This window comes from Cyclospora cayetanensis, unplaced genomic scaffold (genome assembly GCF_002999335.1).
Source record: "Cyclospora cayetanensis isolate NF1_C8 unplaced genomic scaffold, CcayRef3 CcayRef3_contig_25, whole genome shotgun sequence".
NCBI classification, from domain to species: Eukaryota; Apicomplexa; class Conoidasida; order Eucoccidiorida; family Eimeriidae; genus Cyclospora; species Cyclospora cayetanensis.
In genome coordinates, this window is record NW_020312203.1 from 216,979 (window position 1) to 243,450 (window position 26,472).

Sequence of the window (26,472 nt, forward strand, 5' to 3'; positions counted from 1 at the left end):
AGCTGCTGCTTACCCTGCTGGTGCTACAGCTGACACCTTTGCATGCAGATCCCTTGTTGCTGCCTCTCTGCAACAAACGCTGGCGGGCAGGTGCTGGATTTGCTGGTGGCTATTTTTGCTGCTGGGGTGTCTGTATTTCTCTCTCTCTCCTCTCTCTGCATGCGAGAAGCGGAGTGATGGCGTGACTTCCTATTGTGCGCATATGCAGATGCGGCTCAACTTCTTTTCTGTTGCCCCCAAGTACCTTCGAATGCTGCGAGGTGGTGCTGCCTTTCTTCATGCGCAAGAGGCCGTCCTGCATGGAAGGCGTCTCAATATGTTGCACTGGCAGGGAGCTGCTGCTGCGGTGCCGCCTGGGGAAGAAGCAGAAGCGAGGAAACCTCCCGCGCTTCATGAAGTGTGTTGCACGCGTAGCAGCGGCAACAACAAGGTGCTGCGCATGCAGGGCCTTGTTGGGGCTGAATTTGCTGCTGACTGCGAAGAAGTTCTTCCGAGAGCTCGGGAAGTACTGTGCCGGTGGCGGCAACAACAACAGCAACAGCAGCAGCAGCAACAACAGCAGCAACAGCAGCAGGGGGAGAATTTCGCCATCGGGGGAAGCGGAGTCGACGACCTTGGCGGGGAAGAGCAGTTCTATGCACAAGTGTGTGTCGAGAGGTTTAGAGTGTGCTGCGTCTGTTGCTGTTGGATTGACACCTTTGCATGCGAACGATGAGACATTTGGAAGCCCTGGGAGGCGTTTGGCGCGTTCGCGGTTTGTGGCTTAGGCCTTGCAAGATCTGCTGCAGCGAAGCGTAGCACTGTCGCGCGAAGAAGACGCAAGAGACAGGAGGCAGGCTGCAGCGGAGTTCAGTCTCATTCCTCCCGCCGAAGACTGTACGCAGGGGGATTCCACGATCAAGGGATTGGGAGCGGTAGCCAGACATGGTCATGTTTCTTTTTCTCTTGTTGGCTGTGCGCTTGATGCCCTGCATATTTTTTGTTGCTTTTTCGCCGCTCTCTGCTGTCGATCTCCTCCTCTCGGGCTCCCCCTCCTGCATGCGGCTGCCGTTGCGTGCAGATGTTCCTAGGGGCTTTATGCTGTGGCGCTGCATGGGTATATCTGGACGCGGTATTCTCTGGCAGCTGCTGCACAAGGAGTCCGTCGATTTGGCACTGATGAAATATCACGCGCTGTCTGCAGCCGCACTGGCGGTGCTTGGCGGCTCTGGTCAGCAGCGGCTTCATGCAGCCGAGCAGCAGCAAGAAGAGCAGCAAGGGCTGCTGCTGCTGCGGGAGAGGGTGGCGGCTGCTCTGCTCCATTTGCGGCAGCTTGCTGCTCCGTCGCAACGCTCGATCATCTTCGCAACGCATGCGGAAATCAAGGGCTTCCACCTCCTAGAGGTCACACCCTTTCTTGAATGTTAGTATACTCGTAAAGCAGTGGCAGCATCGGCGACGTCGGCCCCTGTACCTGCAGCGTTACTATTCCTTTAACTCGCCTTCATAGATATGCCTTCTGCTGCCTTTCGCCGCTGCTGCAGCTGTTTCGCTGGAAGAGGTCCTCCGCTCAGGCGTATCGTACAGCAACGCGGAGGGTTTACTGAGGGCGCAGCGCGTCGCTAGCCAGCTGGCTAGCCACATCGTTTCATTGGGGCCTATTCGCTTCCTTCTGCCCATCAAGCTCTCCAGAATCTTCATCGAAAGGGACAGGGTCCTCTTTGCTGTGGGGTTGCCCCTCTCCATGCTGCTGCAGCCACCTGAAAACGCTGCTGCAGGGAGAGAGGATACATCCGTAGCGTCGCATGCAGCACGAGCAGCCCAGGCCTTGCCGTACGAGTTTCTCTCTTCTTTGCGACTGCCGACTGCAGCCGACGAACTGTGGGCAGAGGATTTATGTTGCAACTTGCCACCGGAGTTCTCCGATGGCGCTTGCTGCGTGGGTAATGCAGAGGCCATGAGTAAGGCTCACACCTGGATGCTAGGGCTTGTGCTGCTTCAAATTACAGCCATGACTGACAGATCTCGCAGGAGGAGCAAGCGGTGGCTTAAGGAAACGCAGCAGCAGCTGGATGCAGCCATTCAGCAGGTAGACGACCCTAAGACGCAGGTGAGGCTCCTCGTGCCCTGGTCTCTACCTGCGCCGCTCAGTTTGCTGCTCTGCCATGCGTTTCGCGTTGCTGCTGCTTCTGCTGCTGCTGCTCCTCCTCCTCCTAGTGGCGCTGTGGCGGCGTGGGCGTGCCTGCGTTTGTTTGTTAATGCCTCGCTGCCGCGGCGAAGGATCGGCCTGCGGACTGGGCAGGCAACTGCAGACAGAGACACAGAAAATGCATGCGAAAATCCCCGACTGCCTCCCTTGCGGTGCGGCTCCTGCGTGCAGGATTTTCTGCGTCTCTGTCTGCAGCGAGATCCGGCAAAACGGCCCCCCCTTGAGGAATTGGTGACTTCTCATGCGTATCTACGGCAGCAGAGTCAGCAGTGCACGAAGGCGCAGACCGACGATGCCTGCCAGAGTTCTTTCTCTCCCCGCTGGAAGCCTCGTAGCTGCAGCCGCCGCAACACGAGCAGACGGCCAGCAATCCAGGCCGTTTCAGAGGCTTTGACAGCAGCAGCGACAGCAACCGACGCAGACTCTGTTCTTGCTGCTGCGGCTGCATCGCCGTCACCCTCCGCAACCCCGTCCATCGGGGACCTCTCTCGCACGAAGAGCATGCGAAGAAAGCGGACTTACTCGCCTCTAGGGAAGGGTGTCGATGGCAGCCGCAGTGCGCATGCGCCTACAAAGCCAACATCAGGAGCAACAGGGAACGCAGGCCCCTGCCTGAGGACTCCCCGTCCGTCCCTGCTTCCGCCCACCACGCTGGGGTGTCGCTTGCCGCAGCAGCTGCAGCAGCACCCTGCGGCTGCGTCGGCAGCAGCAACGCGCCTCCTCGATTGCTGCGACGCGTTGTTTGGGGATGTGGGACTGTTAGTGCCAGTTTTAATAAAGGAGAGGCAGAGGCGCAAGCAACAGGGGGAGGAGGGTGTGGCCTTCTACAGACAAAACGACCCACTTGCCCTCGATTCGATACCCCCACATTCCGTCCCCCCCCCCTTGCAGCAGTCCCACAGTCCTACTGCCGCGGCTGCAGGCGCTGCTGCTGCTGCGTTGCAGCAGAAACAGCAGCACCTTGCACAGGCAACGGAGTGAGCGCGTGCAGCACTCACATAAAACTTCCACACATGTGGCAGAGGGACGCTTGTCTTGCCGCCGAACCGGGCAAGCAGACGCTGTCGCAGAGCCAGCCGCAGAGGAGGTAGAGCACCTCAAAAAACACGGCTTTTTGGTGTCGTGGTTTTATGCCCCTCTTGCCAATGTAAAAAATGTAGGGTAGGGTGCATCCACTTTGCCGCCTAGAGCAACTTGCCGTTCTTTTGCACTGAGAGGCTTCCTGTACCTTCTGAGGAGAAATTCGGGATCCTCGTACTAGGTTCGCCTCTCCATGCTGCTCTGTTCCTTCCTGCCTGCCCCCTTCTCTGCTAATTCCTCCACTACCTGCCTTCCCTCCCTTCCCTACGCGCCGTCGTTATCTGCAGAAGCACGCGCTAAGCTGAACTACCAGTCGTCCCCCCCAAAGCACCAACGGCAGCGACCCCGTACTGTTGGCCTCATTGTCTGAGGGCCTGGCTGCGCTTGCAGCTTACCTAGAGGGATCTGCCAGCAGAGGCCTTGAGAAATAACACAGTTAATCTCCCCCGCCCCCCCCTCCCCCTCGATCGGGTCGCCATGCGCGGCACCCAGCCCGTTCGACAGCGAAGTGACAGACACTCCGCTGGCGGCCTCTACAGAAGGTGGCCATACAATTGCTTTCCTTTATGCAAATTGGTGGCTATGCTGAGCAGCCTGTTTCTATGGGGGCGTGGTGATTCGCCTCTGCCCCTAGCCTTCTCTAGCCTTCTCTCTGAGGCCAAGAAGCAGCCTCCTCTAAACGGCTGCATTTCATACACTCTTCTCAAGCCTAGCTTGGGTGGGGTGATTATTAAGCTGGTCCCCGTTGCCTACTGGGGTTCTCCCGCTGCATAGGACAAGCCCGCGATTTGTGCAGGGGATACCCAGAAAGGTGCACAGAACAGCGCGGGGAACCGCAGCCTGCGCGCAGGCGAGCTGCAGCACAGAGGGATACACCGCCACACAACACACGCGCATTGGCGGGAGAGTGCAGCGCATAGGGGTGGTAGCCTCATGACGCATACGCATTTTCGCAACGCTTTTTGTTCATGACCACCCAAGCGCTGCACCTCCACGCTATTTTCCCTGGCGTTGCCAAGGGCGTTGACTTCCGCTGCCCCCGCTCTCACTTGGGGGGCACAGGAGGTGCGCGAAAAGCAGCGTCTGGAGCTTCCAGGGTTGCCCGTGCTCCCCAAGGTGTCATCCGCAGAGAGCAATGAAGAAGCGTAATTCCGCCTCACAGCGTTCTGCTTTCCCGCTACCCCTCTCGAGGTGGTACGGGAGGACGCAGCCCGAAGGCGGAAGCGCTGTATGGAGCCCCTTCGTGGAAGAGGCCGCCGAAGCGACATGCGCCTAAATACGCCCTTTGCGCAGTTCAATAACAGAAGAAAGTGGTGCACAAAGCGCATTTGACGCCGTTCCTTCGCCATCATGCGAGCAGCATAGCAGGACCAAGCCCCAAAGGAAGGCGGCGCTGCCATGTCCAACAGGCAGCGCCTGGAAAACCTCTTGCTTCCCATGGCCCATTTTTGCCCTATTCCTTCGCCGGCACGCAATCTTTAGCCAATCGGCGCGCGGACACTGCGCCTTAAAGCGCCTCGGAAGTATATGAGCCGCGTAGACAGGGGGCTGAAGATCGTTGTATGTGCGCGCGCGGTTGCACCCGCAGCTGCTGCAACCACAGCGCCATTTTTTTTGCTAGGGGGGCAGCAGGGATTCCTCAGCAACTTCCGCAGAGCTGTGACACGCGAAAGCGCGCTCTTCTGTCTGTAACACTGCAGCCCTTGCGCGCAGGCGCGGCTACGCCTCTTTGACCAGGGTGCTCGCCACATTGAGACTGCGGACGCTACGAAGCCACTGCCCCAAGTACACATCACAAGGAGCTGCACCAGCGCGAGGAATTCGAGCATCCAGGCACCTTATCCACACCTGCGCGCGATCTCTTCTTTCCATCGGCGAGCAGCCTCGCTCACCACACCGCCACCGCGCGCCACTGGGGGTGTCGCTCTGCAGAAACTTCGCATCATCATCATTTGCATCTGCATCATCTGCATCATCATCATCTGTATCATCATCATCAACACCACCAGCATCATCATCATCTGCATCATCATCATCAACACCACCAGCATCATCATCATCTGCAACATCATCATCTGCATCATCATCATCAACACCACCAGCATCATCATCATCATCAACACCACCAGCATCATTATCATCTGCAACATCATTATCTGCATCATCATCATCATCATCTTCTGCATCTGCATCATTAGCAGCAGCACCAGAGGAAGCAACTCTCTGGGACGGGGAGGCGGTCGTGCAGAGCACCCTTGTGTGCAGCCACAAACACACACAGACACACACACGTTCTCCCACCGTCCACCAGAGCGTCCCTCATCACAGGAACGAAAGCCTCCTTCTTCTCCTGTACACCGCCACCATCCGCAGCGTCAACAGCCACGCATACAGGGCCGTGAAGCGCGCAGCATCTTTTCTGAGAGCGCAGGAGAATTTTGAGGAGCGCCGGCGCAACCCCGACGGACTGGAAGCGTGGAGGGAGGACCACCGAGCAGCTTAAAAATGGCAGAAAAACGCCGTTTGCAGCAGGAAGTCGATCGTACTTTGAAGCGCGTGGAGGAGGGTTGCGATGCTTTTTTTGAGCTCCACGGAAAATTTCGAGTTCAGCAAAGCCCCAAGATCGAGGGCGAGCTGAAGCGCGAGATCAAGAAGCTGCAGCGCTTCAGAGACCTCATCAAGGCCTGGCAGGCGCATGCAGACATCAAGGAGAAAGCGCCTCTCGACGAGGCGAGGAAGCGCATTGAGCGAGGCATGGAAGCCTTTAAGCAATGCGAGCGCGAGAGCAAGATCAAAGCCTTCAGCAAGGAGGGGCTTGCGGCGAGGCAAAAGAATCCAGGGCCAGAAGAGAAGCAGCGGGAGGTGTTGGTGGATGCGTTGCAGCAGTTGCAGCGGGAGATGGAGGCGCATGAGATAGAGCTGGAAGCGCTCAATCCGCGGAAGGGCAAGCGCGACAGAGATCGGGAACGTGAAAAGAAGCGGCTTGAGCTACAGATTGAGCAGCACAAGCACCACATCGACAAAGTAGAGTTGGTGCTCAGGCTATGGGATAAGGAGGAGCTCCAACCGGAGTCTATAGAAGCCATCAGCAGCGCTTTGAAGGAATACCTTCTGAACAGCGCAGATCCAGACTATGTCTTTGATGCAAGTGTGTATGAATGCATCACCAGCGAAGCGCCAGATACTGAAGCCGATATCAAAGACAGCAATTCCGATACTGCGCACTGTGAGATAAACATCGTCCTCCTACCCTCATTCCTCCATCAGAAAGCTTTGAGTGCTTGCTGGCTTGTAGAGCGCTCCTTGCCGTCTGAATTTTGCTGTCTTTGCTCTGCGGTGTTTGCTGTTGTTGCTGCTTCTGGGCTGATAACGAAGAGGCCGGCGGGAAGGCGGGGAGGGGGGGTAGACGATAGAGAGAGGAGCAAGGAGGAGAGGGGGGATTCTGGAGGTGGGAGGTGATGGGTGTTGGTGGTTTTGCTCTTTGTGTACGTGTATGTGTGTGTGTGTGGGGGCTTGGCAATGGGAAGGGGAATGAGGATAAGGGGAATGGTGGTAGTGGAAGCGGAGAGGGGCTGCATGGTTTTTTTTGCTGGAGGACGGGGGTACAGTGGATGTACACCCTGCGGGTGCAGCGGTCATTTTTGAAGGGCGTGCGCTGTCTGTTGCATCCCCCTGAGGTTGCGATCGCTTTTATTTGGAGCGCTCATTGTGCGTCTCGTGTGGCGACGCAGCGGTGGATACCCTTGCGAGTGGCGCTGTGGAGGGGGCCAGTCCTGCATCCGGAGGGGCACGCAGTATGAATGGCAGTAAAGCAACGGCAGCAGAGAGCAGTAGCAGCAGTTGCGGAAGTGCCAGTTGTGACGGCAGCAGCAGTCGGCGGGCAGTGAGTGCCTCTGAGGAGCCTGACATCGCTTCAAAAAACAACTGCAGCAGGCGGAGCAGCAGTCCAAGCAACGCTGCCAGCAGCACTGCCACGAAGAGCAGGCAGCAGCAGCAGCAGCAGCAGCAGCAGCAGCAGCAGGTGAAGGGGATGGAAGGAAGCGCAGCAGCCTCCCCTGCATGTTGGTCGTCAGTTCTGCAGCAACAAAATCCCACCCTGGGCGCTGCTGCTGCTACTGCTTCTTGGCGCGGCGAGCAATCGGCCGCATCTCCTGCAGCAGCAACTCAAAGCAGCGGTAGCAGCAGCAACAGTCGCAGAGCTTCCGAAGTGGGCAACGTATGGAAGACTGGCAGGCTGCATGTGACTGCAGAGCAACAGAGAAATGTAGGGACGCCTCCCGCGGTAGATCGGCAGCAGCAGCAACAGCAGCAGCAGCAGCAGCGGAGTGGCGGTGGGTTGGCAGCAGCAAGCGTTGCGCCTTGGAAGGCGAAGGCAGCGTCAGCAGCTGCTGTTACTGCCTCGCCGGCTACGGCAGTTGATGCAGGGGGAGGGGGTATTGCAAAGGCTCAAGGCAAGCAACAACAACAACAACAGCAACAGCAACAGGAACTAGAGCAACGGCCGCTTGCTGAAAGCACGAGCAGCGGCAGCAGCCAAGCAAGCAACACAGCAGCAGCACTTGAAGGAGCAGGCGGCTCTCCCTCAACCTACGGATTTCCAGGATCTTACCAGCTTCCTACGGAGGCCGCAACTGAAGACCGTAAGGAAATTTGTCGAGAGAGAGAGAGAGAGCGAGAGAGAGAGGGAAATGTATATATATATATATATATACATATATATATATAGGGAGAGAGAGGGAGATACATATATATATATATATATAGGGAGAGAGGGAGATATATATATATATAGGGAGAGAGAGGGAGATATATATATATATATAGGGAGAGAGGAAAATGTTTATATATGGGGAGAGAGAGAGAGTTGTGCGGCTGCATGGAGACGGCTGTTTTGCAGCTTTCGATCCGCCGCTGAGGCCGGAGGGGCGAGGGGGTGTCTATCGCGCTTATTTTTGCCGCCTTGTCTTAATCGCTATCCTTTTCCATCACTTTTTTCTTTCTTCCTCCCGCTGACCATCTATCTATATAGATATGTATATCTAGGTATCTGACATATCTATTTATCTACATCTGGAAAGGTCTACATGTCTATCATACATCTATATATGGCTATTCATATATATATATATATATATATGTGCCTCGTTTAGCGGCCACTTTGCATGCCGATGCAACCTAGTCAACGCTTCCGCCTTCCCTCCCTTCGAAGACCCTTCTCAGCGCCTTTTTTAACCTGCGCCTCTGGATCCGAATGGTGCACTGTTTTGCATGCAGTCTCTCTCGTGGCTTCACTCGTCGCTGCTTCATGCAGTGACCGTCCGCTGCCATGCGATGCCGACTTTTCTTCATCTGCCTCCCCCTCGTCGCCGTTCTTCTGGCCACCGTGGGTTCCCAGGGGAGATACGCTCCCGCCTTGCCTCCACCTAAGGGCCCCCTGGGGGCCCTCTGGGGGCCCCCAGGGGGCCCCCTCCACGGGTTCTGGAGGGGGAAGCCTCCAAGGAGCGAGCGGCTCTGGTGCGCCGCTTGGCCCTCCGGACTGCTTCCCGAAGGGTCGCTTTGCTGCCGCAGACAGTCGAGACTTTTTCAAGCGCCTGCAGACAGATGCTCTTTTCTTTGCTTTCTACTTCCAGAGGGTAAGGTTAAATGTCTGGTGGCCAGTTGCTCGCCGAATAGGAAAGGCCAATGAAGGGAGAACAAAACCTCTCGATTTGTGTTCCGCTTTGCCATTTCATAAATCCGCTCAACTTCCTCCCGGTTCTCTTTTCCGACGCTTCTCCCTCTTTGCCTCTCATTACCTTCAGATTCTTCCATGGAGGTGCCTCATCCGAGGTTCTTCCCAACTTGCTTTCCCTGCTGCCTTCTCTATTTACATAGATGTGCATATATATATGTATGTATATATATGTATGTACATATTTGTATATATATATATATATATGTATGTATATATGTATATGTATGTATGTGTAAATACTTTTCGTGTGGGAGACCTCGGACTTTGGGAGCGTCTCGCACTGCCAGCAGTGTGTGCTTCTCTGTGCTTCTCTGTGCTTTTTCCTCCAGCTTTCTCTTTCAGTTTGTGCCTTGCTCCTCTCGAAGAGTCGCAGTCGCGATTTCTTGGGGTGGGTGTATATATTTCAATCGTGCAGTGCGATGCCTCTTGGGTAGTGTCTTTTTGTTGCAGGGGACAGTGCAGCAGCTGCACGCGGCTCAGGAACTGAAGGCGCAGTCCTGGCGCTTTCACAAGAAGTTTCTCACGTGGTTTCAGAGGCTTGAGGAACCCCGTGTCTCTACAGACAAATACGAGCAGGGCACCTACATTTACTTCGACTACGACAACGGTCTGCTGTTTTTCGCTGTTGCCAATGCTGCTGCTGTTGCTGGTTCCGTTCTGCTTGTCGCTGGTGCGTGGATTGCTGCTATTTAGCTCTTCTTCTTGAAGCGCTTGCACGACGCGCTGCTGCTGTTGGTTCTGCAGGCTGGTGTTCGCGGGTGAAGCACGATTTTACCTTTGAGTACATCTACCTAGAAGACGAGCTGCAGGAGTGACACCGTAGAACGTGTTTCTCCCCTGCGTCTGCGGGTGCCACCGCTGCGGTTGCAGCTGCCACTCCTATAGGGTGAAGCAAACCTTGTCTAAGACGCAAACGCGGCTTGGTAGATGGCGGCTGCAGCAGCAAGGCCAGTACTATGGCTGTGAGCGGCAGCACTAACTGCTGCATTTGCAGCTTCGCGGGAGGCTTGACGAGCCTGCTGCCTCTGCGAATTTCGATTGCAGTTTTGTTGCGCAGTGAGCTGGTAGCTAGCTGCTTAGCTCGTTGGCTCGCGGCTAGCAGGTTGCTGGGCAAGCTGTATCGCAAAAAAAAGGCCCCTGCCCCCTATTAGGTGGATGACTGACTGCGCAGGCAGTGATGCCATCTGTAGCTCGTTACATCTGTTTTCCATTTTTATTCTCTCTCTCTTTGGCTTGCTTTTCGCCTTCCTGCCTGCCTCGCTCTCCGTATCATCCGGCTCGTGGGTGTGTGTGTGCACGCGTACGTAAGTTTGTGCCGCTATCCGATCAAATAAATAGCACAAATTCTACGTCGCCCTCTGATCTGCCTATTCCTACCGCTACGTAGAGTGAATGTATACGGACACCGTGCGACTAGGGGAATCTTAGCGATCCTCCGCATCTGGCTAGACACCGAGACGGCTTGCTCTAAAATCGAGGCCATCGGACGTAAGGGCCCTCGTGCTCTGAATACCGTAAAATTGAAAAATGTGACAGGCTGTTGTCGAGCAGCGAATTCGACACAGTACAAGTAGCGGCGTCACAGTAGCAGTAGGGGCCCCTGTGGCGCACACCCCTACTAGTTGCATCACCGAGAGGGTCGACGGCAGCAATGCAGCAGTATGTATGTGTGGGAGCGGTCTCGTGCGTTCACGCTTCCTTCCAATTCTTTTTGTTGGGGACTCGGACTTTGGGCTTGATTGGGTTTGCTGCTGCCTGTGATGTATGTGGTAGCTTAAGGGTCTTTTTCGCCGCTTCAAAGTCCGCAGATACATCGTACAGCTGTGGAAAGCGAGCGAAGTTGAAGAGCCAATCAGCTCGCGTGTTGGTGACTGTGAACCCTGGGAAAGGTGGCAGTGGGGTGGGCAGCTCTGAAGAAGAGAGCACACACACAGTACGGACGCAAAGAAGCAAGTAGCCGAAGAGGACGCACTCCCGTGTTAGCAGCGCGCAGCGGGCCAGGTATCTCCTACAATTCAACAGCAGTGGGTAAGGAGATAGGGAATTCTGCAAGGCAACACAGCAGCTTGTTTGCGCTCTGTGGAAAGGCCCAGAACCGGACCATTTGGCTACCTTGTACGGGTATGGCGAGCGGAAAGAGGTCTTGCTGTTGCAGCAAGTTCGGGGGAGGAGCATCGATAGGCAGCGGGGGAATCACTACCAACAGACGGCCAGAATCGAACCGCGCCTCCGCTCGGCTCCAGTCTGCAGGCCTGAGACATACCCGAGCACGGACCGCAAGTGGCTGTGAATACAGGTTGTGCTTAGAGTCGACCTCCGACCCTCCACGCAAATACTACAAGAAAATACTTACATTCATACACATATCCGTAGAGCTGTTGAGGTGTAGAAATATACTTATGTTTCTACATGTATATAGGGATATATAGGTTAAAAGAAGGTGTGGGAAGTCGTCAGATCATACGCGTATAGTACATACATGTACATGTATATATATATATATATATATATATATATATATATATATATATATATATAGACGTGGGGAGTAATGTCCATACACATCACGAAGGAATGAGATGGAAGCCGTGCAGATATGTAAGAAGAGTGGGCTTTAGAAGACCTCTCGATGAATGTTTATCTAGAGGTCGTTCCCTGGAAGACAGGGAAACAGTGAATGTTTAGTCAGCTGTGGCCTTTTCTGGATTGAAGGGGCCGTGCCTGGCTACAAGAGAGGGTATAGAGGGATGGCTGGTTGTGGGGTTGACACACACCAGGCGAGTCTGAGAGCCCTTTGATACCTCTGGTAATCCAACGATCGGCCATCGCGGAATCGTGTTTTCTGCAGAGCGCAAACCGAGCCGTATCACGAAGCCTAGATATAAACACTACCCCCTTTTGCAAAGGGCAGATTTTCCGCCTGCCTCCTACCACATGCCCTTCTAACATCGACCTCCCTCAGAGTCCCTCCCTCGTCTGCTTGGGAGACTTCGACACGCACGATGAAGTCAGATAAGCGAAAGTGCAGAGCATGGTAAAGACAGACGGAAGGCAGGGCGTGTGCAGCAGGCCAAGTGAGAGGCAAGGCGCAGTGATGGGCTCCGAATACACACACATGCATGGGCACAACTGTATCGATACATATATACATGTATATATATTTACATGCACGCATACATGCGGAAGGAGGTATACAGCGAGCCGCAGCAGAGCGCCGCATAAGAACGAATAGGGGCAAAAGAGGAGGGAGAGCGATGGGAGAGGGGGGGGTTTATGGACTAGGTCACGGTATTTTCTGGAGTGGCCAGGGGGAGAGGTGCGCATTGGAGTTTGTTTGCAGACAAGACAGCAGAGAAGGACAGAGAAAGAAGAGAAAGCGAAATGTGGTGCAACAGTGCTGGCATGAAGATGCACACGACCAAGCGAAGCGCGAGGCAGTAAGGTTCCATCGGGGGAGGCGGCCTCTTGAGAAAAGTTTCCTAAGAGAGAACCATGGAGCTTTTCAATCTGCGTACAAACGTCTCGGTTTCCCACTTAAGGGCACGAGTGCTTTTGGGGGCGTTGATAATCAGACAAGGCAAAGGCGGAGGGAGATAGGGGGGCTTCCTGCGGTTAGCGATGCGTTCCTCTGCAGCCTCTACGGTCTCTTCCCATAGGAAATCCTCATTCAAAACGTAGTTTGATGCCAGCTCGTCGACAGAGGGTGTCGAAGCCACCGAACCGCAAGGAGGGCGCGCCTCTGAATGCAAGGCAGGTCGACAAAACAAAGATCTCTCTGTCGATGCGCAACCCCGACAACGCGGCAGGAAGAGCCTTCTCTGAGTGCAGGGAGCCTTCTCTCCACCCCCACAACATCACAAGCAAGCGGCAAGAGCATGAGCAACAGCACAAACGTTGACAGCGCAGCAGAGGAGGAAGCAGAATCTCAGCAGGAAATACGCCGTTCTCGCACACCCGGTATGATCTCTGCCTCTCGGTGCCTCCCTACGAGGGAGAGTTGCACCGCAATATCTCGAGGGGAGACTCCTGGCAGCCACACCTCCAGTAACACGCCCCCTCCTCGGGGTTCCTCTATGTCCGCTTGCTGCTGCTCGCGCTGCTCTGAGCAGCCATCTGGAGTCGCTGAGCCCTCTGAGGCTCCCTGCAGCTGCATGCAGAATGGCGGTGGTTGCTGCACGGGCCTTGCAGATGCAGTTGTTGCTGCCTCACGTGCTGCCTCCGCTGCGGCTTCCGCTTGTGCAACCACTGCAGACGCTGCTGCTTCATAGTACACTTCGGCGCCAACGCGCTGCAGGTGCACATCAAAGTCGTAGAAATAACTGAGAGGACCAAGTAGCCCTCCAAGCTGCTGCTCCTGTGCCTGTTGGTGTTGCTGTTCTTGTTGTTGTTGCCGTTCTTGTTGTTGCTGCTGCAGCTGCTGCTGCGAAACCGTTGGCTTGAGCCAGTGGTATATCCTCAGGCGGCCAAAACCCCGAATGTCTTCGGGAACAGCCACTCCCGTTCTCCCTGCTGCAGAGGCGCGGGTGCTCCTGTTGTTGCCGTGGGGAAGCTGTAAAGCGCAAAGGAACGACGTGTACTGTGGCACTGCTGATGCCCGATGTGTCGATAAGTCGCAAGAGCGCGAGCGAATACGGGCATGTCGGGGAGGGTGATTTCTCGAGAGGACGCCTGCGTCCAGTCCTTGAAACTCGGGGGGCAGGGACGGTGGAGGGGCCCTTAGGGGCCCCACGAGGCTACCCGCCGTTGCGACCCCTGCCAGTCCTAGCAGCAGAAGAAGCCCAAAAGTGGTCATGTCGCACAGCAGGGGCCCCTCTTGGGGGAAGCGGGGGCGCCCAGGCGCTACGCGTTGAAGGGAACCGGTCGAGTATCGCGGCGAAGGGCCCCTAGGGGCCCCCAGGATGCAGGACGTGAGGTCAAGGAGATCGCATTCAAAGGAGAAAGCTCAGAAAAAGAGCGAGAATTCGGTTGTTTCGGCGTGGTACGAACTCCAAAGGAAGGGATTAGGGCCCTTGCGGTCTCGAAGTCGGTGCTTGTGCGCGCGGCTGCAACAGAAAGGGTGCTGGAGTTAGAATGCAGACAATACAAAGGCACACGCTACATGCTCAAGAGTGCTAAACAGAAATACGGACATAGTGCCAATGTCTACGGCGTGTATGGACCGCTTGCTTGCTGTTCGCACATGGAGGGGCCAGGGTAGCGGGTTGGAGGCCCCCCCACGTACTCCCTCGGGGGGCAGCCATACAGGCGAAGCGGCTCTTGCACACAGGCGTATGCACCCTAAGAAAATGCAAAAATCTTATTTTCAAGCAGAAGGCCACAGCTGTATTCAAAGCATATACTTGGACGTGCAGAGACAGCAAGTGCTCCCGAGGGGGCTCGAACCCCTGACCTTCGGTTCATAAGACCAACGCTCTAACCAGCTGAGCCACGGGAGCTGACGACAGCTGAAACACCATTACATGGCAACCCACTTTCAACGCAAAGCAAAATTTACACCTTAGCAGTTGTACTTTCCGCACGGATAGAGTCACGCTCGCTCTGCTCGGTACCACCAGTTGTGCAGTAACCCGAAGCCATGTGTCCTCTCGGCCTAGCTTAATCGCGCGTAGGGTGAGTCTGCATAGCCAGCAGCAACACCATAGCAAAAGGGAACCTCTCTTGCAATGAGAGACCGCTTCCCACTTTCCAGAAGGAGACTATGAAGGGGCCACACTTTGTATTGGCACACGGTGCTTGAAGCTTTGATGCAGGAATGCGACAACTCCCACTGCCCACATGTGTCGAGAACCAGCGCGCGTGGAAGGGTCCTCTACAATGCAGAAAGAGAGCATTGACCTAGACCCGTAGTCGTTCGGAAGCCTGGGGAGCAGGCAAGCCGTTACCAAGCGGTGCCTGCCTTTTTGGGCACGAGTGCAGTGCAAAAGCAACGAGGGTGCTCGCAAATCAAACGTAGGTTGTGACCCCTCATGCAGTGGAAGTCGGCATGGATGGTTTTGTAGTGCAAACGCATGGAGGTGTAGATAATACGGCATATGATGAGGCTTGCGAGAGGCAAACTACACTATAGCAACACGAGCAGGGCCTTTGACAGTATCACTCTCGTTTTGACAAGTGCGTTGCCAACTAGGAGACCTCGAGAGAGCAGTTCCAGTGCAGATCACTCCCGATAAATTCAATTCAATGACCGATAATGAGTGGCATCTCCTATGTGCTACAGCAGGTCTCTTCCAAGCATACCTGCCGTCACACCTCGCTAATTCTTGAGTGCATAGGATCAGTAAAAAGGTCAGAAGTGTAACATAGACGCCTACACTGCTCCATTGTTAGCATGAAGCCGACAATCAGCTTTATTCCCCTAGGGGAAAATTACGAGTGCTGCTTGTGCTGGAGGCTGCGACGTTTTTGAAAAGAACTGCAATAGGTGATAAGGGCCCCTACGGGACCCTCGTACTCTACTGACGTCGAGCCTTATTTCTGCCTAAAAGCTTCTAACTCCTCCACTTAGGCATTCTTAAGACTAGCATTACCTTATTCTGTGTTTACAGCTTAGGCATTTGAGCGTGCTGATTCCGAATAGGCTATTCAGCCTTGCCCACGCATAGGAGTCACTCGGCGGGCTTTGCCCTTCTCCTCACGCAGCCAAAGTGGTTTCAAGGCAAGATTCCTTCTTTCTCATACAAATGCATGGCTGCTCTTTTGTGGCAGATGTTTTCAATGTTTAAATGGGACGAGTTGCGCCACCCCACCTGCATCTCCCTTTCAAGAGGGCAGTACACTGTAGACCTGGGAGGACCTTTGCAACGCTGAACATCGCTCCGTTAAGTTGAATTATTCAGGCCCCTTTCCTAGGCCTTCACTAGCATGTGCGGTCCACACTTATAACAGCTAGCGCTCCAGCTCTCAAACAGCTTCTCCTTTCTTTCAAAACTTGACCCTCAGGGCACTTGTTTGCTCTAAGTGATAGCGCCGTGTTGGGAGCTAGCTTGAGATCCAATTAAAAAAGAGAGTTACTTACATATCGAGACACATCACATTAGAGTGCGCTGTCAGGTTCAAGACTTTTCTTCATTAACCCGAATGCGGAACCGGCTATGCGAGCCACAACAGCCCGCGCAACAACGATTCCCTGTTATGCTGACTGGCTGTAAATATCCCAACAATGGCGATCTGACAGGATGCTATATCAAAACTGCAGCTAGATGCAGAAAGTGCAGTTTCAGGAGGGGAGGTTGACCTGAGCCGCTCGAGGACATTCAGCTATTCGAAAAGCAGCTGTAAACTTGCTGTCAGCGCTTAATAAACAGCAATATTTGAGGCTCTAAAGCCGCTTAGGGTGCATATCAAGTCAATCAAAGGACCATGTGATGTCTCATATTAAAGACTTGGGAGGTGCAAGGGGGCGCACAGAAGAGCGGTGTTTCAGGTAAACCAGGTCCGGGGTTGAACAAAGAGGACACACAAGATTCGTCAGCGCGACCAAGAAGCCAAAGAAGCAGATCTAGGAGGCAACTCGGACCTAATAGCTGTAGCAAGAGTGAGCTATGACCTCATAGAGGTATTTGTGTATGATCTGGTGATATGGAGTCCAGCCTCAACTCCGTCTCCCAGGGCGCACTCCACAGAAAGGAGCTCCGGACAAAACCAACGGCACAAGAATTGTAACCCCACATAAGCAGCTGCCTTTAGAAAAGTGTGTTCGTCTGTTCCTGAGATAGCAGTGCGTGCATGCCGCACTAAATACAACCCTCTCTTCTGGCTACATACACTCCCGGAAATCGAGACCCCTAAATCGAAGCCCCCAACACACCAAACTTCGGCGCGTCGTTGACCTCCGAGTATGTATATATGCAGATACGCAGAATAGATATGTATTCAGTTGCTATAAATACAGACGAAGCGCACAGAACTACGCAGCGGCCGCAGTGCTGATGGCTGCGCTGGCGCTGCTGCTGCTCCCTCGGAGCAGCAGCAAACAGCCGGTCTGTTGCTGCAAATAGTGGCGCTGTTACATTGTACAACAAGTCTCTGGGATTTTCATTTTTACTCGCAGGCCTAAAGCCGCTGAGTTTGCTGCCCGTGGCTTTGCAGTATTGCTGCTCGCATCCGCCGTTACGGCTGCAGCAGCGCATTCTACTGCTGCTGCTGCCGCTGCCGCTGGTGCTGCTGCGCTGGATTCCACGCTATATTCCAGCCCTTAACCATATCTGCACCTATCTCAGCGCCTCCTGTGGGCATCCTAGGGTGGCATCAGCACCAGAAACACAGCTGCTTGTCTCCCGCAGTCCTGGCAAGCAAGTAGCGCACAGCAGCCGCAGCCGACAGCAACGGCGGCAGCAGCATCCGCAGCACAAATTAGCCGAGCAAGAGGGGCTTGGCTGTTGTTTGGCAAGGTTATTGCTCTCCTGCTGCAGCTTTGGTGCGCTAGCCTTCTTCTCTTAGCAGAAGGCGGCACTTGGCTTTGTCGCTCGCGCACCGCAGCCGACGCCGTGTGAAATCGTGGATCCTTGGCTCTTACCCCTTTGAATCTGCACCTGCCCTCCACTTTGCACCAAAATGCGAGCTGGTATGTGCTAGCCTCAAGCGCTTTTTACACGTTTCTGGGCTGCCTGCGAACGTGAAGGATACGGTGGTGTCAAGCGATTACACCCCAGCAGCACAAGCGAGCGCAAAGGCGTATAAGTTGCTGTACACCTGCGTGCAACAGCGGAGCTGTCGGCAGCAGCATCCTCAAGGCAGTATCAGCACCTGTATCAGCATCTGTAGCAGCATCTGTAGCAGCACCTGAAGCAGCAAGCAAGCAAACCCCTCTCTCCCTCCCTCTCCTTCCTCCCGTATCGCGTCGGTCTGTGTGACTAGTACCTTGCCTCTGTACAAGTGCATAGATGCACACGGGAAGGAGGAACGCAAAGGCCCCACGAGCTCTTCAGGAAGGAGAATAAGAGCCTTGCACGCAACAGCAGCAGCAGCAACAGCAACAGCAACAGCAGCAGCAGCGCTAACAGTTGCTCTCTTCCCTCTTCCCACCCCCAGCAGCAGAACCTACCTCATGACCGTGGTAGTGCCTCCTCTCGGATTTCTCCGCGCCTCACCAAAGACACCACGGAGGGGCCCCCATTTGGTGTGTGTGTGTGTAGCGAACCGCTGTGGAATGTGATGGCATCCCTGTCTTCATCTCGCGTGTTAGCCCTCTCCCCCGCCCGTCCTCTCTGGTGGCTCAGTGCTTCGCAGAGGGTCGCTCGCGTGCGTCTCAACCCCCCGCTCCCCCTTCGGCTGGAGGGCTATCCTCTGAGAGCAGCCTGCAGAGGGAAGCCATATGGAGCAGCTGAGCTGTCAGGCGGGGGTGAGAGTTGCGCTGCCTTTGGCCACTGGAGCAGCGCGTCTCGTGTCCGTTGAGCTAAGGGCCCCCAGGGGGCCCCCACCCGAGGGCCCCGAGGGCCCCATCAGTCCGCCGTATCTGTGCTGCTGGGAGGAGGTGGATTCCGTCTTGCCAAAGTTTTACATTCCCCTGAAGGGTTGCAGAGTCGTCAACAACATCACCGAACTTGGGTGAGCGGCAGTCGTTCGTGCGCTCTTAGAAGCCAAAGGGCGATCTGGCCAGTCCTCTTCCTACAGGAGCCTCCTGTTGGAGGCTGCTACTCCACTGACACTGGGCTGATCTTCTCTCCTGCAGCCTTCTGCCTGCTTTGCCTCTGATCTTTCGGCAGGGATGGGGGGCAAGGGTGGGGCAGAGGGCTCTACGAGCGCGTGTGAAAAGTGCTGCGTCTTCTGTCACAAACACACGTGTGTCTCGAGAAGGCATGCGCTGCGCTACCCAGTCGTCTGTATGCATACATGTAGAGATATACATATACAGATATACATACATATAGGTGTATATAGATGGCCGCTTCACTGCGGGGTATGTGCGCTCCCGAGCCGCTCCCCCCCACTCCTCTCCTCTCCTCTCCTTCCCTTGATCCTACGCAACACAGACGCCTTAAGGGTAGGAGGGAAAGGGCAGCGACTGAGCGTTTGCGAGTTTCTGTGCGGCGGAATGTGAGGCTCTGGGAATACATGTGTCTCTCTCTCTCTCTCTCTCTCTCTCTCTCTCTCTCTCAATCTGTGCCTCTCTTACGCCCTAAGGAGATTCTTGCGTGTTGCGGTCGGGCTGCATGCACCCTTGACTATACGGCAGGCGCTGTAATTCCTGGTCCTGGCTAGCGTCAGTTGTGCCTCCTTCCAAATCAGATAGCAATCAGATCTCCAGGCTTCATAGGATCTGCCGACAGGGGAGAGGAGATAGGGAAGAGAGAGAAAGGGGAGCAAGTGGCCTTGCTTCCTCTTTCTTCGGGTGTCTGTGTATTTATATTTAGCGCATTGTGCTAGCGTCTCTCGCTCTTGCTCCCCCCCTCCCCTGTCTCTCCCCCCTGTCTCTCCTGCATTCTTTCTCCCCTGACGCTTCCTGAGTTTTACGCACGCATGCATGCATGCGTAAAACTCGCTGTCCCTCTGCTGCTGCGCTCCGTCTTGGCGCCTCTATGGGGGTTAGGGATGTGCATGCTAGTTGGAAGGGGCGAAGCACAGACACTTGCTGCACTTGTTGATCCCTGGTGCGCTTGCGTCTACTACACATGGATGTGCTATGCGCTTCAGGCCTTGCCTGTACATCATCTCTGCGACAGGAGAGTTCGAATTTCAATGCCCGAACTCGCAAGTTTGCTCGGAGTGGATAAACATTCTCAAGGGTCATGGCGCTTCGCTCCTGCGATTCACGGATCTTTACAGGTTGACTGGTTTTATTGGTGAGCTTGCAAAAGCGGATGCAGGAAGATGGAGGGATTTTTTTCGGGTGCTCTGAGGGTCGATACAATTCTAGAGAGAGCGCTGCTGGCGCACGATTTTTTCCCCCACAGTCCCCCTTATGGAGGCAGAACCCGATGGCGATGCAGTGCGTGTGGCTTGCGGTATTTCCCCGAAACTCGTGAAAATCAGCGCAGCGTTAGCGGATGCTGTAGGCATTTTTAGCAACGCATGCTGGGGTGTGCACTTTTTAAGACTGCCTCCTGCATTGGAGCGGCAAAGTGTGTCTGTCGAAGCACGCTTTGGAATGTCTCCCTCGTGGCGTGTGTGGTGTGCGTCTCGCGTCATTTCCGAAAGCCGTGTTGTTCGCCGAAGATTTGGAAAGGCGGAGGTTCCCTGCCGGGGGGGAGGGATAGCCTCCCTGTGTGTCTGCCTTTTCGTTGTTAGGGGCCCTCTACAAGGCTGGGGGTTTTTTTTCGGTGCGCCTGCGTGACTGTCCTGCGCTTCAGGAGAGGGCAGCTTTGCAAAAGTGTACATTGGACGTCACATGTTGACTGGCGAAGATGTTGTAATCAAGGCAGTTGACAAGAAGAAGGTCGTGGAGTCCAACGTCTACACGGAGATCGAAGTCTTGCGGAATGTCTCTCACCCCTATATTATGCGGCTTTATGCCGCATACGAACAGGGTAAGGCTAACGGAGAAAGCGGCAGGCTGTACACGGGTGTCATCGCTGCAGAAATAGCCCTCGCGTCCTTTAGAACACGCAACCCAAGAGAGGGCGGATGGACAAAGGCCGCTGCTAAAACGGAAGGCTAGACAGCAGGCGTATAGAATGGGAACGCGAGACAGAGATAGAGCAAAAGAGCAAGAGAGAGAGACAGAGACAGAGAGAGAGACAGAGACAGAGACATAGGGATATATATATATATATATATATATATATATATATATATATATATATATATATATATATATATATAGACAGACAGACAGACAGAGACAGCACACGTAGGACACCCATAGAGCCACCCACCAGCTAGGAGCCGAGGCGCTAAGGCATAGACGACAACAAGTACACACACAGATACAGATACAGACACACGTGTACAGGATCGTGGTCTTTCTAGTGCTTTGCACTGGGCAAATTATCGAGAAAGTCGATACGTGTAATGTGTATGGCGCAGAGGACTTTGTTTGTTTGGTACTAGAGTATCTTCGTGGCGGTGAGTTGTTTGATTACTTGAGCACTAACGGCCCTTTCTCGGAGGATCAGGCGCGGTATGCCATGCGGCGGATTCTCTTGGCCCTCCAAGCGATGCATGCAAAAGGAATAGTTCATAGAGACCTCAAGGCAAGCCAACTTTCGCATGCAACGCCAACACGCGTAGCAGTGCTGGAAAGGGGGGGAGAGCGGCGGTATTTGCATCGCCAAATCATTATAGCTGCAGAGATATAAAGTCAGAGATAGCGATACACATATTGGTTTTTCGGAGAAGCGAGGGGGTAATTGGTGGCGGAGGCGATGTGCTAGGGGCTTAGGGAAGCCCATGATCTAAACCACTACACTACATAGAGAATTAAAGATTGCTTGATATGAGTTCAGTCCTGTATGCATACAGAGATACATACATATATATGTATATACGTAAAATATACATCTATATATACATGTACACCTATATATACATATATACATACATATATGCACATCTATACATACATATATACATATAGATACATATATATACGTTAATCAGTCACGCCGAAAAATATGGAAGGCAGAGGGCGCTTGCGCTTGATGGTGTTGGGTGTACTGCGTTCCCCTGCTGGAGATCTGTGGAACGTTTGTTCTTGTGTTTGTTCCTCAGACAGAAAATCTTATCATTGAAGACTCGAGTAATCCGGCGTCAATAAAGCTTATAGATTTTGGCCTTGCTGCGACTATGGGCAGTCCTGCCATGAAAATGAGATGCGGCTCTCCTGGATATGTTGGTAAGGTGATGCTCGGCTTGCGTAAGCTGCTTTGAAGAGGCACTCTGGAGGGTCGGTGGAGGAGTCTGCAGCTCGGATACATTTTGTTTTTGCTGAAATATCGCAGCAAGATGAGAACTTCGCATTTCCATGTGTGTGCATGCAGCTCCCGAGATCCTGCAAGACTTACCCTATGGTCCTAAGGTGGACGTCTTCAGCTCAGGCGTCATTTTGTATACCCTCCTCGCTGGCTTCCCTCCCTTCAGGGGCCAGAACGTCAAGGACATACTCAAAAAAAACCTCAGGTATGTATACACCTGCTGCCTGTGTGCGTACAGCCAAAAGGGGGTTTGTCTCGAGGATCCATGCGAGTGGTGTCTTAAGAGAGAGGGCTTTTGGCGGGTATCCCATGTGTCTGTTTGCAAGAGGGGAGGGCTTCCTTGTCAAAGTGAGGCCTCTCCCTCTTGGCGTGATCCGTTGCTTACACCAATGCTGCTTACCCCAATGCTGCTTACACCAATGCTGCTTACCCCAATGCTGCTTACACCAATGCAGCTTACACCAATGCTGCTTACACCAATGCAGCTTACACCAATGCAGCTTACACCAATGCTGCTTACACCAATGTCGCTTACACCAATGTTGCTTACTGCATTTCCTTGGATGCCTGATAACATTTGCCTTTTCCCCCCTCATTATCTCCCCCCCTATTCCCTCCTCCCTCTCTCCTCCAAGGCAGTGGTACGTTCTTGGCGGCGTCTCCCCAAAACGCAGTTGCTCTGCGGTGTATTTTTGGCCTCAGATGTCAGCTGAACTTCGCTCACCAGCGGTGGGCAGGCATAGGGCACTCTGCTAAGGACCTGATCGGTTGGATGTGCTGCAAGCAGCCCACCAAGCGGTGCGCTGCCGTGCAGGCGCTGACACACCCGTGGTTCTACAGGATCAGCAGGCCTTTAGCACAGAAAGAGACTCAGCCGAGAACAGCGAATGCTGCCTTGCCAACCGGAGATGGCGGTGCTAACCTGGCAGAAGGATCCTCAGATCGGCTAGAGGTGCAGTCCAGGACAGAGAGCTTGCTGCAGCAGTGCGCAGAGAGGGAGCTGCTCTCCGTTTGCGCCGCGAGAGACTCCCCTTTGCCGAAAAGAGACATCCAGAGGCTTGATGAGGCCCTGAGAGGCCTTCGCCTCGAGCCTCTGAGAGGCGGCAATTCGCAAGCCGACAACACCAACGATTCTTACTTCAGTAGCGCTCCACCAGGTGCCCCTGGAGGCGCGTTGGTATCCTCAGAGGGGCACAATAAGGGCCAGGCCGACTTTGCTTTAGGATTCGGAGAGCCGCCGCATGCATGCCGTCGTGAAGAGACACCGCCAAACCACACCGTAAGCCGACAGGGAGGACACGCACACCCCAACAAGGCGAAGATGCGGGAGAGGCTCCTCTAGCAGCCTTGTGTAGCATCGTAGTTTGATTCCTGTGAAAAACGGGGGCAGCAGCGGGAGCCGTTGTTGTTTTTGCCGTTCGAAGGCCTGGTGGTTCTCTTAAGAAGCAGGGAGGGAGCAGTGCAAAGCATCCTGTTATCGACGCCTCCGTTTCTCATTCAGAGCAGCTCCTTAGACGTTCGCGCAGCAGCCTGTGTGGGAAGGCTCGGGGTAGTGGAGAGGGGTCACAGGGGAGCTGGTGTTGAGTTTGTGCGCTTGCTCTGCAGGCTGGCCATACCACGAACTCCCCTGCCGCTAAGGCGGCTGCGATGGGGGGGGCCATACAAACGGCGGCAGCTGCGAGCGTTCCTGCAGCGCTAAGGGCTGGGGGTGAAGAAGACGCCACGACGAAGCAGAGCACCCCACCAACTGGCCAGCCGCTCTGGACCGCACAAGAACATGCGGAAGAAGAAAACAGCGAGGACCTCATGACTGCGAGAGCCTTGGCAGTCTCCTCCGACGCATGCGCAGATGCCGCAGTCGTCGCAGTGGCTGCAGCAAGAGCTACAGCGGATGTCTTGGCGGCTGCTGCGCAGTGGGCTCTGCAGCAGCAGCAGCAGAGCAGCGCTGTGTCTTTCTGTGGAGCAGAGGTGCTGTCTGCTGCAGCCTCCGGAGAGGGAGGGGCCCCCGTCGTCCTGAGGGCCTCAAGGGCCCCCCGGCCCGAGATGGTCAGTGAGGTTTTCGATCCGGCGGAGTCACCCGATGCGAGAGAAGGTCTTTCTTCGAAGCATGCCGCCTTGCCCCTACGAGGTTCCCCCCGACCCCACAGGAAGGAGCGCATGCAAGAGAACAAGGCACACGTGAGGGGGGGGGGGGGTCCCCGAGAACGGGAGCAGCGGCAGCAGGAAGCACTGCAACACCCCCCCCCTTACCCGCTGCAGGATTGGAGCCAGCCTACCCCGCTTCCAGCGTCTCAACTTTGGCATCCCCGGCAGCTGCACCCTTCCAGCCTGGAAAGCTTCCCAAACTGTCTCTCATTCTTGGCGGCGAGCCTTCAGTGCCCCCCGAAGTCTGCGCACTCGAATCAACGGGGAGTCGCACGCCTTTCCACGCTGAGGCCCCCTGTGAGAGCTCTTGGAAGGGGCCCCTGCAGTCGCCGTGCAGGGGCCCCTCTGAGGGCCTCTGTGGGGGTTTGCATGAGGGGCCCTACTACGGGTACGGGGCTGTCGCACGGGATGCCGCGGGAGGGGGGCCCCTGAGAGGAGGGGCAGGGGGCATGGAAGATTCTCAAGGAGTCTCTTCTCTCGATCGAAATCCCGTTGGAGGGCTGCACGTATCATACTCCCTTCACGCAAGCGAGGATTGTACGGAAGAGGCCCCCCCTGTTATCCCCCAGTGCGTACTACCCGCAAGGACAAACGGCACCGCAGGAAGCGTGTCTCTCTCAAGAGAAGATCGCGTGGGGGGAGTGACCTTGAGTGCCTCTTCTGGAGACGCCGTTGAGAAGGATTTTTCTGAACTCACCACTCCACGTCGCGCCGAGATGGGAGGCGTCCTGCCTGCAGAGCGCAGTCTCCCCGCCTGTGCAAGGCCCCTGCTGCAGCAAGCCTCGCCGCGAGTCTCCCTCCCCTCCCCCAGGAGCCAAAAGGCTGCCGCAGAGGGTCCTCTTGCCACTGACACATTGCGGGGGCACGCGGCAGGGGACGCATCGGGTGCTTGCGCCTGCAGAGACCAGTTTGGAGACTATAGAGTTGGGGGGGGGCAGCTCTGCGGGGGCCCCCTCGAGGGGTATTTCCAAACTTGGCGGGACCATCGTCGGAGCATTAGGGAGGCCTCTGACTTCCCGCCATCCGGGGGGATTCCGTCCAACACGAGGCAGCACAAGGCGATGCGGGGAGGAAGCTCAGAACGCGGGAAGGCCCCTACGTCTCAGGGCTCCCTCCCGAGGACGGTGCGACTGCAGTCTTCCAGACGGCTGCACTCACACAAGTACCTCGTTTCCGGGGCTCAAGAACTGAGACGAGGCCATTCAAGGCATAATGTGGGGGCGTTTGAGGGTGTTCTAGAAGAAAGTAACGATGTTCGCGCGTTTGAGGAAGGAGGGCACGCCTTGGGGTCTTCAGAAACGACCGCCACATTGGGGGGCCCCTGTTGGGGCCCTTCGAGGAACAGACATGGCTGGCCGCTTTCCGCTGCAGCAGACAACGCTGGCGGCAGCAACTGCGATGACCAGAGAGCTGCACACCTCCCGCAGCTACACGAGGGATTGCGGGAGCCCCCTGAGGGCCCCTCTGGAAGGCCTTTTGCGGGGTCGTTGCTCGCGGAAGGGCGTTCCCCTCGAGGGGCCCCCTGCGATCGCGGCCTTCCTTTCCGCTGTAGCACAAGCAGCAGCAGCAGCAGCAGCAGGGGGAGTCAACCCTTCCATGCTTTGCAGTCCCGCCTGTCGGAGTTCATGGGGCTGCCAGTCTTCAGCAAAATGGCATCTGCCTTGGGGGCTGGGGAATGGCTAAGGGGGAAGTCTCTGCGCTCGCAAGGCACCTCCTTCACGGCGGAACCCCCCAAAACGTCTCCCCCTAGGAGCAGTAAGAGAGCCTTGCAAGCTGGAGCTGCCCAGCGGGGAGCCCAACAGGAGAGAAGCATCCCTAGGGAAACAAGGGGACCCCGATTGGAGGAGGTGTAGCTGAGTCCCCCTCTTTTCGCTACCCCACTGCGTTTGCTCTCTGGGCTGCATGCGTCTTAGGTCGCATGGCTTTTTCTGTTAAGAAGAATTAGCCGCCTTACTCGTTGCGTGTGCAGGGCCTTCCGGAAGGCTCCCTCTCTTACCTCGCAGCGATCTGCCCTCCCCGTGCGGTCTGTGTGGTTCCGACCTCCCTTTTTAATTTTTACGCTAGACAGGGGGCTCTCTAGGAGCTCGCGGGGAACACAGACACTATGCGCACACATGCGCCTCCTAAAAACGCGCACGCCCCGCCTGTGGTCTGCTCAGGTGGTGTCTGCACACGCAGCGTCGCCTCTTACGAGGACACCAGTGGTGGTGTTAAGTCTAGTTTGGCACGTAAAGCACTTCTTCCGCCAAAAATACGCTCTAGCAGTCCACGCATTACGGCTATATACCTGCGCTGCACTGGTTTCTGGGAGGGTGCTCCTGCTGCTCTAGCAGTTGGTACTAGGGGGACCTTCCAGTGGTCACCGCAAAAGGTGCTACGGCTACGTGCTGCTCAGTAAGCGCACACGAATCTCCGATCTTTGCGGCCAGATTGTAGGTGTTCGTGGCTTTAAAGCCCGAGTCCAGAGCGCTGGC

The 26,472-nt window shown here is 55.3% G+C and overlaps 4 protein-coding genes and 1 non-coding gene across 5 annotated transcripts; 3 read left to right on the forward strand and 2 right to left on the reverse strand.

Moving 5' to 3' along the window:
- Positions 1–208: 208 nt before the first annotated feature.
- On the forward strand, positions 209–3,169 carry LOC34623045. The gene is made up of 5 exons (XM_026338333.1): positions 209–643; positions 768–876; positions 1,061–1,402; positions 1,524–2,089; positions 2,360–3,169. The coding sequence occupies exons 1-5, from the start codon at positions 209–211 to the stop codon at positions 3,167–3,169; spliced, it is 2,262 nt and encodes a 753-aa protein (XP_026194118.1).
- A 2,604-nt stretch (positions 3,170–5,773) lies between these two features.
- Positions 5,774–9,817, forward strand: LOC34623044 (general negative regulator of transcription subunit 3). The gene is made up of 5 exons (XM_026338301.1): positions 5,774–6,494; positions 7,000–7,908; positions 8,543–8,901; positions 9,453–9,609; positions 9,747–9,817. The coding sequence occupies exons 1-5, from the start codon at positions 5,774–5,776 to the stop codon at positions 9,815–9,817; spliced, it is 2,217 nt and encodes a 738-aa protein (XP_026194086.1).
- An 874-nt stretch (positions 9,818–10,691) lies between these two features.
- Positions 10,692–13,794, reverse strand: LOC34623214. Its single transcript, XM_026338334.1, has 5 exons — positions 12,942–13,794; positions 12,518–12,741; positions 11,777–11,844; positions 11,115–11,254; positions 10,692–10,912 (listed from the first exon to the last, which is right to left on the reverse strand). The coding sequence occupies exons 1-5, from the start codon at positions 13,792–13,794 to the stop codon at positions 10,692–10,694; spliced, it is 1,506 nt and encodes a 501-aa protein (XP_026194119.1).
- Positions 13,795–14,363: 569 nt separating this feature from the next.
- Trnai-uau lies at positions 14,364–14,437 on the reverse strand. Its single transcript has one exon. It is a non-coding gene; the product is annotated as a tRNA-Ile (tRNA).
- A 3,878-nt stretch (positions 14,438–18,315) lies between these two features.
- Positions 18,316–25,851, forward strand: LOC34623213. The gene is made up of 9 exons (XM_026338335.1): positions 18,316–18,548; positions 19,635–19,783; positions 20,291–20,467; positions 20,967–21,133; positions 21,651–21,774; positions 21,920–22,058; positions 22,556–23,168; positions 23,459–23,935; positions 24,001–25,851. The coding sequence occupies exons 1-9, from the start codon at positions 18,316–18,318 to the stop codon at positions 25,849–25,851; spliced, it is 3,930 nt and encodes a 1,309-aa protein (XP_026194120.1).
- The last annotated feature ends 621 nt before the right edge of the window (positions 25,852–26,472 follow it).